At 40.6% G+C, this 17090-nt stretch overlaps 1 protein-coding gene across 1 annotated transcript in view; it reads right to left on the reverse strand.

The window, feature by feature from the left end:
* Positions 1-5558: 5558 nt before the first annotated feature.
* The window catches only part of LOC145455584 (uncharacterized), a 42203-nt gene continuing 30671 nt past the window's right edge, over positions 5559-17090 (reverse strand). Inside the window, exons 5-9 of the mRNA XM_080333566.1 lie at positions 14011-14129; positions 13375-13478; positions 8853-8977; positions 8415-8510; positions 5559-6292 (exon numbers count right to left, since the gene is read on the reverse strand). Of these exons, the coding sequence (XP_080189692.1) occupies positions 5997-6292; positions 8415-8510; positions 8853-8977; positions 13375-13478; positions 14011-14129 (740 nt within the window). The 3' untranslated portion in view covers positions 5559-5996. The remainder of the gene's footprint in view (positions 6293-8414; positions 8511-8852; positions 8978-13374; positions 13479-14010; positions 14130-17090) is intronic.

Genomic DNA, 17090 nt, shown 5'->3' on the forward strand with positions numbered 1-17090 from the left:
ACAATATTTTCGCTACGAGTGTACTACTAGCATGCTATGTACTTTGAGTGCAGGCCGGTACTACGACCATTTATAAAAATTCCAATCACGAAATAGTTGCGGGTTTAGAGAACCTATAGGGCTATACGATAACTTAGTTATACTTATATGGTAAGCCTACATAGAACTCTCACAATCATGGCGAGTTCCGCGCCTCGATAAGGGCAATTTATTACACTCAATTAATTGATCTGGGATCATTATTCATCACTTGTTCATAAATAACTTTATCGATTCATTACACCCACAATATTACGATGCGATTATATCATTGCTAATTTCTTTATTCACAGTAAAACTGGTGAATAAACACGTAATCTGGATTGGAGCATCCGGAATGGCAAGATTTATGTAAAAATTCTAAAATTTCAGAAATACAGTCAAATTGTTATTTCTATCCAATACATGAATAGGTCAGACTGAAAAATTGCGGCATATGAAGAATTGGAAAGGGTTGCAGAGGTAGAGATGATTGAGAATGAAGAATCGAAATTACAGAAATTATACTGTGAAGTTTCATTTAGTCCGGTGGTACATTCAAAGTCTTCCGTAGAATATGCACTGTACCCAAGAAAATGATCCTCAGGCAGGGTTACCATATTTTGGGATCTGGAAAGGAGGGCACTTTTACAAATCCCGGAAGTTAGATTCCCGGACAGGAGCTCTATATAAAATTCAGCCGAAGCCGGAGCCGGAGCTGGAGCTAGTTATTTGAGGGGTAGCTCCGGCTGCGACGTATTTCATATGATGCTATTACGTATGCAACAACCATATTTGCTGAGTTCACATAATTCAACAGCAGGCCTTCGCGAAATTAAGAATATTTTACTCTTTGGCGCTACCTTATCCGACTAACCATTTTCCTGGGGATTTAACAGCAGAGCAGTCATATGTTCAATGTTCAATGTTCAATTTTCATACATGAATGCCGAACCTCGGTATGCTAGAAATGCCTGTGAATATTATGGGTATTCAGCATACCCGCAATTTCATCATCAGCACAACCTTGTTGGCCAATTGTACGGTTCCAAAATAATGATCACTTTGTATTACGCGACATGGGAGAAAGGATAAAAACGTGATTTCGTTGCACAATGCATATGTCGAATTGTCGATATGACGAGCACGAGCCGAGAAATTCCATCTCATTGTTGCTCTGAATCGGATGAGCAAATAGCCTACTCGTTCTTTCGTGATAGTTCGTTAATCGGGCCGCGAAATTGGATAGTGTTGGTGAGTATGCAATTATGCATGAGAATTGGAATTCCTTACTGCGTATGATCGTCATTCACTCCAGTAAGGATTTTCGAGCGTGAATAGGGGATGGCAGAAAAGTAACCCAAAACGCCGTTACACTCAGCGAACAATTGTCGCGGTGCGAGCGACTCAATGCGATGTCAGGAGTCAGGACCCCAGGGTAGTTATGTTGGAGACAAATTACTGATTTGATACGCGATTTCCAATTTGTAATCATCTGTTTCGTAAATTCATTCTTGATGTCTGCTTGATACTCTAGTATTCACGGATTATCGCTCACGGTGACTTGTAAATGTGCAATGTGCATACTGCATAGTTTAATTCGTTATGGGCATGGCGCAATATGCATGGCACAGTGTTTAATTCGATTATTCGATTCGTTTCAATGGGAAAATATTATATTCCGATAAGCTTGATCGACACCGGATGGACTGGTAACGAGTGCACCAACATCGAACGTCAAACCATTGGCCATTTGGTACAAATCGAATTTTTATTGATGAGGTTGTGATCTCCGCCCATATTGCGCTTACTAAAGTTACAGTTGAATAATAATCGCATATTTAAAGATTGAATCTAGCTGTATGGCTTAATGTTAACAAGTACAGTGCCAGTGTTAAAACGCCGCATCAGAATTTTCATACCGTGCCCACTGCACAGCAATGGCATGAAGTAAAGTGCGTTCTGGTGCAACTATGTTATCGACAATTGACAAATTCATTATGACGTCACAGGCTGACACGGCGGCACCTATGTCTTCGTTGCTGCATCTGATGTTACTGACGGCTGACAGACTCTAGATTACTATAGATAACTAGCCTATGGGTAAATTAGTAATCTATATAGACCAGGGGTGGCCAACCTTTTCGGCTAAAGGGCCACATGAAATTGACGAACGAGTGCGCTGCCCACTAGGCGCGCCAGGCGCGTAAAATTTTCAAAGTTCATATTATTATTACTTGGGTATATTGCGGGTCAACTGTATACCGCCCGCTGGGCTCAGTTTGCAAGGACAGGACTATTCGGCATCTGGACATATCGATATCGAAGATTTCCGCTAATATACGACAATCATTTTGTTCCTACATTTTATGGTCGACGATCTTTCTGCGACCGCAAACGCGAAAAGACTTTCTCTCGTAATTGCGAATATAGTTAGACTCAATCGGCTAAATCAGGCGTTTTTTCATTTTCAGGAGGGAGTAGGCTACAAAGCAAGAAATCGTGTGACAATTAAACACGCGCAGCGTGAAGAGAAATTCTACTACTCTTCTAGTTTATTGTAATGCACGACGATTTACTTGAAATGTGACTGGACCCTGGATCTGCCAATGCGTCAGACCTGATATGTTAGTCATCAACATCCCAATTGTTGCGGCCAGACTAATCATATTTTTGGTTGGCCTTTCAAGTTCACAATATGAGCAATTCAATTTCGATAGTATAACAGGATTTCGATAATATAATGGGAAGTTGGCTCGCGGGCTACTCAAAACATTCTCGAGGGCCACATACGGCCCGCAGGCCGCGGGTTGCCCCTCCCCCAGATATACACAGGCACCCTCGGTAGTTTACAGAGCCGGAGCCGGAGCTGGAGCCGGAGCAGTGGTAATAATGCGGCCCCGGAGCTGGAGCCGGAGCTAGCGTATGATGGAAGAAAGCTCCGGAGCCGGAGCTGGAGCAATGCAAATTTACGGCTGCTCCAAAGCCCTGAGTGACCGGTCTTGTTGTGTCTCCATGTGTTTTCGACGGCTGCAAGTGTGTCACAGCAGGAAATGAGATGTGCTGAAGGTCAGCGACGAGGAGCCCAGTCATATGATTACTCTAGTCACACGAAAATCTGAATCGCTAGACGCGACGAGCCGACGACTAGGTAATCAGTTATTTCGGTGTCGCCTCGTCGGTTGCTATATTATTTTTTCTATTGATTCTACTTCAATTTTTTCTTGACATTTAGAACTAATCCATACATCTATAAGTAATTTAGAATTAATGCGGTTTAATTGACATCAAAACATTCCGCGCAATGCACTGCAGGTTTCATGCGCAACACGCCTCTCCGTACTAGTATGATAGTAGGCCATAGACTACTCCAAGTCGCTTTGACATCTTCCTGTCTTTTCATTGTATCGCATTTTTGTGGTGTATTGAACTGATAAAAATTGCTAATAAACCAATGATTATGATGATATTACCTAATCCACAATTCTCTTTTCCAAGATATATTTAGTAATAATAATGTTCTAATTGAGTTCTCGCTACGTTCGAAAGTGCGAGGGCATGAATGAACGCGAATGATATATCAGTATAACATAATGCTGCAGGTATAGTGGAGATTTCGGTATGTGTCATGTTTACTGTGCATATATACATAATATCGTCAAGTGACGCTAAGTTTATTTTCATCTTGCATCAATTCAGATTCCTCGCTAGCACAGTTTACGCAACTTCAGTGATCCTGTGACGTAAATGCGTTCTTCCTGCGCACTATCGACTGGTTCTGTTGACATTGTTATCCGTCAAAAGTTGTGTATACATTGCAATGACTGTGTAGGCCTACGCTCTTAGCAAAAAGAGTGTGTATTGACACATGGCCTACTAAAAACAGGATTGACCATGATTGACACCCACCCAAAGGGTCGAAAAGGCTGGTCGCGTAAACAGAGTCTAACTCAGAATTACATCGCCGTTATAAATCCAACGTGCCTACGTGCATGCACATTTGCACAATTTGGATTAAAATGCTGTACTCGATTTATACCGCGGTATAAGTATGATATAGGTTCTGGTTGCCCTTAGGTGTATATTCACACCGGTATATCAGGGGTGGTACCCGGGTGGAAATACACACTTTTTTCACTGTACTGTACACTCTACGTACATGATTACAGCCTGCGCATAATCTGTTGACCAATGGACACACGACAGACGAGACTCGCGAACTGTTGGATGAAAGAACTGTAGTAGTAATAACGGTAGTGACGCTGAGAATATAATAAAATAAGACATGATTGGGACCGATCTGAAGATTTGATGAAAATTAGAAACTCAATTCAGTATCACGGACAGTTTGCAGAATCATGTTGCTGGCCGCACGAAAATACTTTGCGGTTATTTCTCATGAGAACTTACCACTGCATTCAGTAGACAGTATACGTTTTACCGGGTTTTATCATTACCTCTGATGCGGTGTTTTGTTTTCGAACTTTGAAACGCGTCACTGAGGCAAAGGGCGCAGCATAATGTTTGTTATACGCCTATATGCCATACACAAGCAAATCTCGTGATGATAGAAATCTCACACTGAGCTGGACAAACATCAATTAGTAACCAGCGGTGGTCAGCTACAAAATATTTCTGCTTTTTCGCACTACTTGCTCAAGTAGATATACTTTTAGACTACTTCACGGTGTTTGAAGCAAAACTAGTTACGTTTTTTTACACTTCGGAGTTTGTAGAGAGTAGATTTAGATGCCAACTTCCACAGCTGTATTATAGTCATCGTGCAATTAACAGCCAATACCTTCGCGGTCACGAGAAATAGCTTTCTGTCTCGACATGAAGCGTAATTGCATTCCTTCGAGTCACGGCGATTCGACGTTAGTTTTGTGGCGGTAGGTGCTATGGTAAAGTAATAAAGCTTACAACCTATTCAAGTCACCGCCGTAATTTCATACTATACTCAGTTCAGACCGCTGCAACTGTCCGTGGGGCGTGGACATAATAGCATGAGACACTTCTGCATGCGACAATTCGGCATGAGACACTTTAGCACATGGGTAAAATTTGGGGTTAGGGCCGGGTATGGTTTCAACTTTAGATTGACGAATGGGTTAGGGTCAGGTTTGGAGGTATAACGGTTGATTTCGGGGATTAGGGTAAGTTTTGGGGTTGTGAAACCGCATGCCAAAGTGACACATGCTAAAATGGCGCATTCTCATGCATAACTCGCTGCGACCCCACTTCTCCAACACGTCCTAGTCGGCGTTTATTCATTTTTGTCCTTACTGTCAACCATGCGTCATCACTGCGGAGCCATCATTGATATATACTACTGGACATCAACGAAAATATCAATATCTATATGAAATCATGCCTACCATCGTTTCCTTTAACCTCAGTTTAATAGACCATGCGTCTCTCTTCGCTAGCCATCAGCATAAACATTATTACTCCGTCGTTTTCAGTGCACATGACTGTTAGGAAGTTCTTATCCACAAAGCATTAACTGTCTCATATGCTAAATTATACTGTAATAACCATTAACAAAATAAGCATCAGTTTATTCGTTCGTTTTCTTAATATTTTAAATATTGCTTTAAAAAATAACACGATTGAGTTGCTACGAAATACGAAAAGAATGGCATTAAAATGAAGAGAAAAAAGAGAAAGTCAAATATATAAAAAATACTGGAGGGAGCATGATATGGCGCGCACCCGCAAATCTATGCGCGGTGCGTGCCAACTCGCGCGTTGATGTGTACTGGAAGGCAACACTCTATAAGTTAGCATACATCACAATCTGCGTTAATATCGGTAAATGGGTATAGTGAGCAATATAAATTTTATCGGTACCTGGGTATAGCGAGAAATTAATAGTTATCGATAACAAAACAGTGTAAAAGAATCAATGTTTATATACAAATTCATAAAAATAGGGTAACGTAGAAAATGGAGAGAGCAGTACATTGTTTTATGATTTAGGAACCGACGTTATTTTGCAAATAATTTTCTATATCGTCGCTTACGATTTCTGTATATTGTCTATAACCCATACTAGAAATCTTATCCCAGAGAGAAAATGGAGACAAATTCTCTGGTCCGATGCGCGTCAAAGCATGCTGCATGCACTGATAAAGGAATTCTCTTGTTGATTTCACGTCTCGGTCCAGGTCCTTTAAAGCTACCTCGTCGTCGCTGCCGCATATCAGTCGAAACATCAGAAGTATATGGTCGCGGTGACACTTTTGGCCAAGGTTATTTGCGACGTCGCACGCTGTAATAGATATCCATGTGAGAGCAGTTCTAACATATGAGGTTATCAACATATTCATGCTCTGCTCTCTACGAAGTAGATGTGCTCGTGTGATGTGTGTGGGACTGTGGGTCAACTATTTCTAACAAAATAAAACTAGTATATATAGCTTCAAATAAAAATATACGTTGATTTGTTCTTGTTGCGGTTCTTGATCGCAAAGTGAGTTTCCATAACAAAAGCAGAATGAGTGAAAGCGTTGCTTCGCCACTATTGTCGCTTAATGAAAATTTTGCACCAAAATAAAACGTTGACATACTTCATCATCATGTTCATATTCAGGTGACTCGTTTTCAAACTTTGAAAAAATAGTGACGTCACGACTCACGCAGTGTTAACAATTCAAAATCTGTTAGAGAGTTGTTGTTGTTTATCAAAAGAAATAATTAGGCGCTTATCACATGTTGGTCTTTTGCACCACGGTTATCAATGTCGTAAAAAGAAGTGAAAAGCAGTCAATAATGGCGTACGTAATAGTTGGAAGACATAATACTGTAAAATAGCATTTCAGCACCACGAAAAAATATCAAGGCTGAAAAAGGGAAATTTCGGAACGGTGGGAAAATAGAACAGTCACGGCTATACAAAAATGGCGGTTGCGGGATAACACGAATCCAGTGATGAATGGGATAATTTTGTCATCAGTGAGGATAATTTTAAGGCAGAAATCAACGTTTAATTCAGCACATTTCGTAACAAGGATACTACGATGGAAAGTATATTTTGGGTAGCGGAATAAAAAATGTTCAGTGGATTCTGGATACCGTCGAAGACAGCAAAGTGGAGATTTTACTGAACCAATTCTGAACAAAGGGTTATTCAGACGACAGTGGCCGGACTGCTGATGAAAAATAATGCTTTCTTGTATGCGATTTCTACGCGCAGTCGGTTTATTCTCAATGGTTAGATGGAAACTTTTATAATGATGTCGGTTGTGACTTGTGAGCGAGTTGTTCGTCGCTCTTGACTATGCCCCTGTTCCTTTTTGCAAATGTCTGCAAATATCCGTCTGAAATCTGAGGCGCTATCGCATGTGGAACATATAAGACTAACAAGCCTCATATAAGTTCCGAGTTTGTCCTATTCATAGTATTTAGAGGTGGTCAGTAACGAAGTACTTCTACTTTGTCGTGGTACTCAAGTAGGGTTCACTTACTTGCACTATTTACTCAGTTGGTTATGTTTTTGAATACTTACACGTTTGCTTATCATTGTTGGCAAGACTTCTTGTTCTCTTTAGACCAGTGGTTCTCAAACTGATGGGGGGGGGGGGTGCATTACTTTGTGGGCGTGGAAGAATCTGAAGGGGGCGCGAAGCGGGCTGAGAGAAACGATGTGTCTTAAACTCGAAATTAATTTAATTTATGCTGAAACTACTTCCCAGTTTCGACAACGGAAATAATCCTAATGAGAATAATTTTGAATGTCATACTGGCGGGGTACCATTCATTTACTACACCGATGCTAGAATTTTACTGATACCGTACCCACACCGATCAGAAAATGCCCAGGAATGAGTAGTAACTGATGAATGACTGTAGAAGTTAGTTGATGATTCTTTGGTCTATCTGTCAAGCATCTGTGCAGAGTGCGTATCGTTGAAATATCTATATGCTACGTGCTACCATTTCACGTGCTTAATTTTGATGAAATATTAAACTGTATAAATTTGCCTCCTGCTTATAATTATTATTGTTTTGTGTATACGCCAGATGTCATATTTGACACGTCTTTTTACAGTTATTATAACCGTCCATTCTATCAAACTATGCGTTGGTCTTATTAATGTATTTTGAAACGTAGTGTGTGTGTGTGTGTGTGGGGGGGGGGGGGGGGGGGGGGGGGGTTCACTATCATCATGGGTGCGTGTCCAAAAAAGTGTAAGTACCACTGCTTTAGTCTCTGAATGTGTTTATACTCTGAATGTAAAGTAGCAATTGTGTTGGATATATTTACGGCCTTACTTATACTTGACTACCAACGATGGGTATTTGACCACCTCTGTATATAGTCGATGCGTACACAAATTGGTAACAGAAAGAAAGAATAGAGTATCTGCCAGCTAACATATTGATATACTAACCAAATTGACTATGATCCTTCGTCGGGATTTTTCCCGCCTTCCTTCGAATATTTTCTCTTTCGTTTGTCGATGGGAATTTGTCCTGTTTCCGATACCCTGCAATGACATATGTGAACGACTACATATCAAGTTATATGATAACGTTTTATCATCTTGCCAATCTTTAGCGTGCCTCAAAGGGTTTTACAAAGGACTGTCGCAGCCCGGATCGAAACCAGACGAAGTTGGAAGGCCCGAAATTCTCAGCATAAATCTGTTGCACATCACAACATCTGAACCTCAAAATTGGTCGTAACAAAAATTTGAAAATTATTCTGAACGAAGCCTTGATAACAGGTGGACCTGCTGGGTAGTATTAGATCATGATATTTTACACCTTACTCATACGCCAGTCCAGACATATGTATGTGTATTGGAACAAGTATATGTCACACCAACCTGACATTTGCATGGAAGGTGGCGGGGATTGGTTTGCAGGCACGCATGGTTCAGAGAATTCCTCCGTCGGACCGATTAGAGGCACTGACTCAACTCGGGAATTCCTGCCCGAAATTGTCGACGGGCTGTAGAACAATAATTAGCGGACATCAGTGTTAGGACGGGTCGGGTCAGGATTTTCAATTGACTTGGCTTCACCCGAGTCACTGCACTAATATGACTTGACTCGGACTCGATGGTTAAGAAGTATGAAATGACTTGTGACTCGGAGTCACATTTCAGACTCTATTTTCAAGTGATTAATCATCCTACTTTGCAAAAAATTCAGAACTTCTCAGCTGCGCTGATGAGACGTGACCTCGTCTTTATTAATCCTACATGTTCTGGATGATCCGCAAAGTTGAATATATCTGTGTATCACATAACCCTGAATCTGTCTTGAACTATTTGTTACATAGCAAATAGGATATACAATAGGGTTACCATTAGGGATGGTGTGAACGTGAGGCTCAAGTTCGCGTTCCGTGTGTGAACCTCAGAAATTTAGAGGTTCACGTTCACAAACTAACCTGTGAACCTTTTTCATAAATTACAATTTTCACTTCATTGTAACAAGTTTGGTTGAAATTTATTGCATTTCAACTGCGGACCACTCTATGCATGGCGCTGGCAGCACAAAAACACAACAACACTAAACGAGCATGCACCTTGACGATCTCAAAAACTTTACTTGCTTTGTTACAAAAGTTTGCTCGAAATATCCAGCTTTCCGTTTGTGAAAATTTAGTGACTCTCTGCTGTGAGCTTGACCCGCAATCTCACAACATCAAGAGCGAAATACGTAGTCAGCAAATGATGCTTATTCAACCAATCAACTGTTATCGTTGTCTGATGTAAAATATCTAGCAGCCGTACGGGGTTAATCTTGACTTCATATGTTTACTGTATAGCGTATTATAAAAACCAAATCCGTGCGATTGGGGTGTTGGCTACTGCTATATAACTTGTTAATGGGGTAATATCCGTAGCAAGTATAGAAGCCCGTTTTACATTCTGCTCAATATCTACGTAACAATACTCAGACGCCGAATGGCGAATACATTGTCCGGTCTGGCCTAGAACTTATGACGTAAGCTTAAAACACAGTGAAATGCAGCCAACCCATCATGTAGCTCTTTGTTATGCAAATCAAGGAGATTAGAACCATATTAGAAAAAGATAATAACATGTTTTTAAATCACTCCTTTACATTTTGACACAGTATTTGATAAAAGTTGCACTATAGCAAGTCCTCGTCGAGATTGTGGGCAAAGCGCCGGAAGATATTGATTATATATCATTTGAATGCCACAGTTGATACATTTGACGACGTTTATAACGGCAACTTCAGCACTGTGGCAATACGTGGCCCGAGTCATCGATAGGTATCGTGCACATCAGGGGCGGGCTCCAGTCGGCGGGCCGACTACAGGAAAATTAAGTACTTGGTGGGCCGGATTGCTGAATCGATACATTATTCCCCCATTTATCCACATATACAAAGGTGTACGTACATCGTATTTAATGAATGTATTTTAACGACAGCAATGTTACGTCAAAGCCATTTCTCGCCGATAATGACGAAGACAATGTGGATTTGAGAACAGCATTGTCATACAGGCGCCGCCATGTCTGCTTCTCTCTGATCAATCAACACACGGTGCAATCACTAATTAAGATTTAAAACCGTTCGATAAGCCGGGTACCCCAAATTTACCGAGATATCAATTCTTTAGGGCTGAGTAGGTGACGAGATGGGGTCGTAGTTCAACTGTTTAGTCTATTTTATCTCGATATTGAATTCACTCGGACCGCGTCTTCTACGACATTTGAAAAGTGGCCCGCGACCCCTGGCATAAGCGGTGTCTTACAAAAGCCTAGAAGTGTGCCGTGTTACAAGTCGGCGGCTACGGAATCAAAAATAAGAAATATCGGCCTGGTGTAAATAACCATTGTAGTCGACAAACACCATGATTACCACAAACGATATTAGGGTTGAGTACATCGTAAATGCCAATAATGCCAGTTTTCCCGCTTCGACGAACTCACGCGTAAGCTCCACTCCCGCACGTTGCGCAGTGCGCATACATGTCTAATGTATATAATAACATACAGTCACTAAAATTGGACGTAGTAAGCAAGTATTGTGGAATCTCGGCAGACTGTATAGCCGCGGGCCACATTATCATATAAGACGGAAAACTGTCCGCGGGCCGGACAAAATCCCTTCGCGGGCTGGATCCGGTCGCGGGTCGTATGTTGCCCGCCCCTGGTGTACATTGTACAGGCTGTCATTTCACTTAGGGTTCGAATTAGCAATATGACGTCACGTGACGTCATGAGGTTCGCGTTAAAACGAGCCTGAACCTTTCAGAGGTTCACACCATATTTTGGAATCGACACATTTACCAAATCAGAAAAGTTGATTGATCAAAACTGTGTATGCTGTAAAATTTGGTGGGTTGCCAGAAAACGGTCATCACTTTCGTTCGACTCCGGATTTTCACTTCAAATTAGTGTTGTTGATTAAAAAAAGAGGTCGTCACTTTCGATCGAACCACGAATTTTCTATTTACCGTCATTTATGCCCAATTACTCTTGAATATCTCAATGATCTTAACGGTAAAAGCTATAAAGGATGACGGATTGCCAAAAAGGAGGACAGTTAGGCATCCTCGGAGGACATTTCCAAAAACCTGAAAAACGAGGACAAATCCTCCTAAAGGAGAACGTAACGTATGGTAACCCTAATTTACAAGCACCAATAAAGGATGATAGTTTTGAGAAAACGATATACTTTGTGCGCTCCTTCGAAATCCATGAGTCGATGTATTCGAATCATCAGTTCATGACGTTTGAAATTAGCGTTGCATATAGCCCAAAATGCACGGATATATATTTCAAATTTAGTGGAAGAATTGCATAGTGAATAATTATGTTTGATTAACAAAAAAGTATAAAAGTATGTCCTTCCTGAACGTTTTCAACGAAATTCGGTAAAAAACGTCTCGCCCTAGAGCAGTGGTTCCCAAACGGTGGGGAATTTCTGGATTTCTGGTGGGGAATAGACTCAGTTTTGAAAAAATCTTCACAGTAATATTCATCTTTATTACATGTCGTTTTGAAATGATGACTGAATATTTCATAGCTCATTTGCAATTCAGCGATTCATATTACCAATGCCTCCAATTAGCGAGGATCGCCTGGATGGCGACACGCGATCTCCAGAAATGTTTTTATTCATTTGTGCACCGTCATCGGTCACGAAATGTAGTGGTAAAAAAATTTTGATTCGTTTTAATAAGAGCTCATATTGCTGAACATGTATTCAAGGGAGATCGTGGACTCGCTAATTGATAGCACATTCGGACTTATTACAAATGAAATTACATATTTATGTTATTTCAAGTACTTTTAGTATTGTGCGAAAGTGTAGTTTACGGCGGCTTGTATATATATCGCACACATGAGTTCGTCAACATCAGGAAGTTTATTTGACCCATGTATTATTCGGCATTTACGTATATGTAAAGTGATGCTACCCCGCAACATTTTCAAAATTTTCAACTATTTCTCTGTTGGCTGCGCGTCGGGTAAATACATATATTTACGGAGCTGCGTTTACGGTTACCAGTTCACCGCTGCGTTAATTTTATTGTGTGCTGATAAATTCCGGGGATCATAACAATCACCAATAGCACGTACTATTTACTAAGCAAAATCTTGCAAAATTTTATTAGAGGTAGCACTTTAAAGGGTAGATATAGATATCGAGATTTTAGGTGGGGAATGAAGGCTCGGAATAAGTCGGAAGTGGGGAATTAGGATAAAAAGGTTGGGAACCACTGCCCTAGAGCAATATTTCTTCGCTATGCAAATATGAGTTCTATCCCGCATAGCCTTCATACGTCATTTCAGTCGTTAAACGTCGCTTACATTGAATTATACTGCCACTATTTAGCATGGAATAATATATGTAAGTAGCATTCTCAGCAACTGACATAAATAACCCGTGACTCATATATTCGTAGAAGTTTTGAATAGCATGAGACTATTTGACATAGCATACATGCTTATGTATTTTCACCCGTACATTAGCTCACACGACTCAAGGTCAAATATTTGGTGAATCACGAATTGTGCAATATGCAAATATACAAATGTGCAATTCACACTGCTCGGACCCGCAGTCGACCAACCCGGACCTCGGTGCATTACTAATGAGTCTTGAAACACAGTTTAGAACCAAGTTTGGTATCAAAATGTATTGGTGCATATAGTTGCCGGTTGGTACGAGGAATAGTCAATCACATCTATTTGATTCTAGTCACGAATATCTTTTAGAATTTACCCGCAGCGCGTTACTGGAGTTCACTGTGTGTAAAATTCTGAGTTTTGCTGATAAAAAATATGATATATCGCTTCGATAAACATGGATGTAATAACGCCATGAAAAACTAAAACACATAATATGAACACATACCGTTTCGAATCTGGGTTACAGCTGTTTGTTTTAACCGGTATAAGTACATGTGAGGAGTCGACGACACTCTCCATATTCATGGTATCTCTTGATGAATCCGGCGACTGTAATGGATAGAAGATTGTTCGACATAATGTCAAGCCAGCAATGGTAGGAATCGAGATCCCTTGAATTATATGACTCTATTAGGGACTATACCGTTCAACGCGGTACAGCAGAAAGTAATCGTTGGTTTTGTAGCGGACGATATAAGATGGCGAAAGTATGGCGTAATCAATAATGCTATGATAATTCGTCATCGGATCCATGACATAATTTACATGTAACGATATCAGGATTTTATATTTGTGTTAACTGCGAAATATCTCAATTCCTTTGTTAACCCGCCCGTTCGATAGCAGAGTGACCTGATGCCTCATCTCCTGACCACCAGGGGTTATGGAGAGGCTCGTAACTCAGTTTTGTCAAAGTGGCGAACCATTAAGACCATCTTTCCTAGTAGTAACCAGTAGTAGTCATTGCCCTTTCGGATCATCAGAACCGATGGTCCGTAGATATGTCACGATATAACGACATTCTAATGATATTGTAGTGGCAATGACCGGTATACTAGCGATTCAGCAAGCGCGTACGTACGTAATCCTCTTTTTCCGTCGGTTTTCTTGTTTGTGGACTGCACCGTTTCCAAATCCACAACACAATCCCCATTACCGCCAACAATATTACGACACCAGTGAATATTCCAGCGATTTGTCCTGAAAAAAGATCGCCGAGTTAAGTCACCATAACGCACTATTACAGTTTACAGAGGTTCTCAACCGGGGGTCCGCGAAAGTAGTTATATAGATCGGTCAACCGGTGGCAGGGGTTCTTATGGGCCCGCTGGTGACCTGCCGCGAAACTCGTGTTGGTGACCCCACCCTTTTGACCCCCCCTTCCGCTGGTGACCTGCCATGTGTTCTTATGGGATCTCTGGTGACCCCACCCTTTCAGGTATAGGGCTCGCTCATGACCTGTCGTGAAAACTCGTGTTGGTGACTCCACCCTTTTCGAGTCCCTATCGCTGATGACCTGCCGTCTCGTCGGTGATACCACCCTTTCAGGTATACGCTGTGTCGATGACCTGTCATTCTTGTGTGATGATAACGTTACGGGTATAGGGATCTGTGGTGACTCGCCATGTGTTCTTATGGGTGCGGCGATGATTCGTACTTTCGTTGATAGAATGCTAGCGGCATGTCGTACTTTCACCAAAAAGGGTGTGAAATAGTTTGCTAAATCTAGGAATCAGTCGCTTGGTAATTAGTTTACCACGGTGCCGGCGTAGACGGCGATTCCAATACCAACAATAGCCGCGTTCACATATTAACACTCCAAATAGGTGTGAAATAGTTTGCAAACCCTGCGATCGCTGACAAGATAATGTCTCAGACATACGCGACTTGATGTTACAGGCATATCGATCACTCACGCGGTGAAATTTTCGTAAGCAGTTTGGGACAGAGCTTGATTTCACTCGTAAGATTTAATAAGTAACGAATAACAGACCGCCAGTGTCGGTAACTTGAATAGCGACAAATTGCCACTTATTTCCGCTCTAACCCTAATCCTTTGTGAAGTGAACGCTTATTCAAAAAGGTGTGAAATATTGGTAAAATCTCGCGACCGCTCACAAGATAATACCTAAGACATAACCATCGCTCGCGACTCGCTGTTACATACACGCCGATCGTTGACAATGTAATATTTTGGTAATTGGTTTGCCACATAACCGGCGTAGACGGTGATACCAACAATAGCCGCGTTCACAAACTAACACTTCAAAAAGGCGTGAAATAGGTTGCAAACCCCGCGATCGCTGACAAGATATTGTCTCGGACATAACCATCTTTCGCGACTTGCTGTTACATACATTCCAATCACTCACAAGATACTATTTTGGTACTTAGTTTGTCACAGAACCGGATTTCGCTGGTAAAATTTAATAAGTAACGAATAACAGAGCCGGCGTAGACGGTGATTCGAATACCGACAAATTTTCACTTATTTCTGTCCCAACCCTAATCCTCTGTGAAGTTGACGCTTATTCAAAAAGGTGTGAAATAATTGTAAAAATCCTACGTCGCTGACACGATAATGCATCAGACATAGCGATCTAGTTATAGTACGGTGTCGGAATCCATTCGCGAGATGTTCTAGAGGTAAATTGAGATAATCCGAAACCGAATATTTTGACTTTGGCGTAGTGTGAATTGAAATAGGATTGACAAACATGACTACCAACTTTCCCACAGTCCCGTTTCGATATTATACACACATTGATTTGAAACAAGTAATGTAACATTGCAACTCTATTCACGGCCCCGCTTTCCGTTTGTCAAAGAGATATTTTAACATCTTACCATACTGAAAAGAATTATTCACAACAATAACAATTGTTAAAAATCTAGTTTTCACTTACTTGATTATATCACTACAACTCATAAATTTGAATTAATTCATCCTGGTTGTATTCGTATGATCGGTCTTTTTTTTATTCGATTGTAAAGGTCGTTACTATTCTGAAGACAAAGTATTTACTAATCGGTGCATACACGATTCGACTTGAACATATTATATTTTGAGTATACGAGATTTGAATGTCTGAACAATAACTGAGAAATAATTTATCACAATTAAATCCGTAAAAGATATTTGAATGTCAGCAACTCGGTAAGGTCATAGTTACTACCACATTACCTAATTTACCCGACCAACTCGTCATGATCATTCCCGAAATCAACACAAACATGACTACTGACTTGAGTCAACCACAAAACAGCATCAAGTTTTAAATCCGCTTGTAGCTTACGGTTTATTTGAATGCGGGTTATGTTTTGTTGTAATTGAGTGTACGGAAATAGTATTACGTCTCGACATCTCACCATCTTACCATCAACAAAAGAGTAAAATACACAAACCTTGTCAAGTCAATCCGTTTGTAACTCACCGAACCAAAGCAAAAAGTGTCCATACGAAAAGTAGACAAGACTACGCAAGTAATCACTACAACCCACAAACATATCAAGTTCGGTTTTAGGCATATACCACCAACTCGTCTTTTTTGTTCAACTGTAAAAGTCGTTACTATTTTGCAAGACAAAGTAATTACTACTCGATAGATTTTGTAAGACAAAAGTAATTACTACTCGATGCAGGCGCCTTGAGATTAACCTAACATGTTTGAGTATACAAGATTTGAAAGTCTGGCCATCGTAGTTGAGAATTCATTTCTTACAATCGAACGTAGGTGTTATATCGAAAATTATCATGATGTAAACATAAGGATTGTCACATCGATTTGACATATGGGGTTTTGTAATGGTCTATCATGACTTGATTACTAATTTATTTGTGTTAATTAGACCCGCCGATGTGGTGAAGGTTATTATGACAGCAACAAACTTTTCACTATCATGGCTATTAACATATTGAGTTGTAAAACTATACGTGTCTGAAATGTTCATGATTGACAAATCATTCCACCTTGGTACAAATCACTCTGGGTATCGCGGATATCAGAAAATACTTTACAAATGTAATCGTTCAGTTACCAAGACTAAAGATGAAACAACAATTCCGTTTGCTGGCTAACAACCGGGCAATACTTTATTGTCAGAATCTGTGACGGTGAATTGAAACATACTCATCTTACGCAGTACGAGTAAATCACTTTG

This window comes from Botryllus schlosseri, chromosome 14, assembly GCF_051294905.1.
Source record: "Botryllus schlosseri isolate E-star chromosome 14, Bs_hap1, whole genome shotgun sequence".
NCBI lineage: Eukaryota > Metazoa > Chordata > Ascidiacea > Stolidobranchia > Styelidae > Botryllus > Botryllus schlosseri.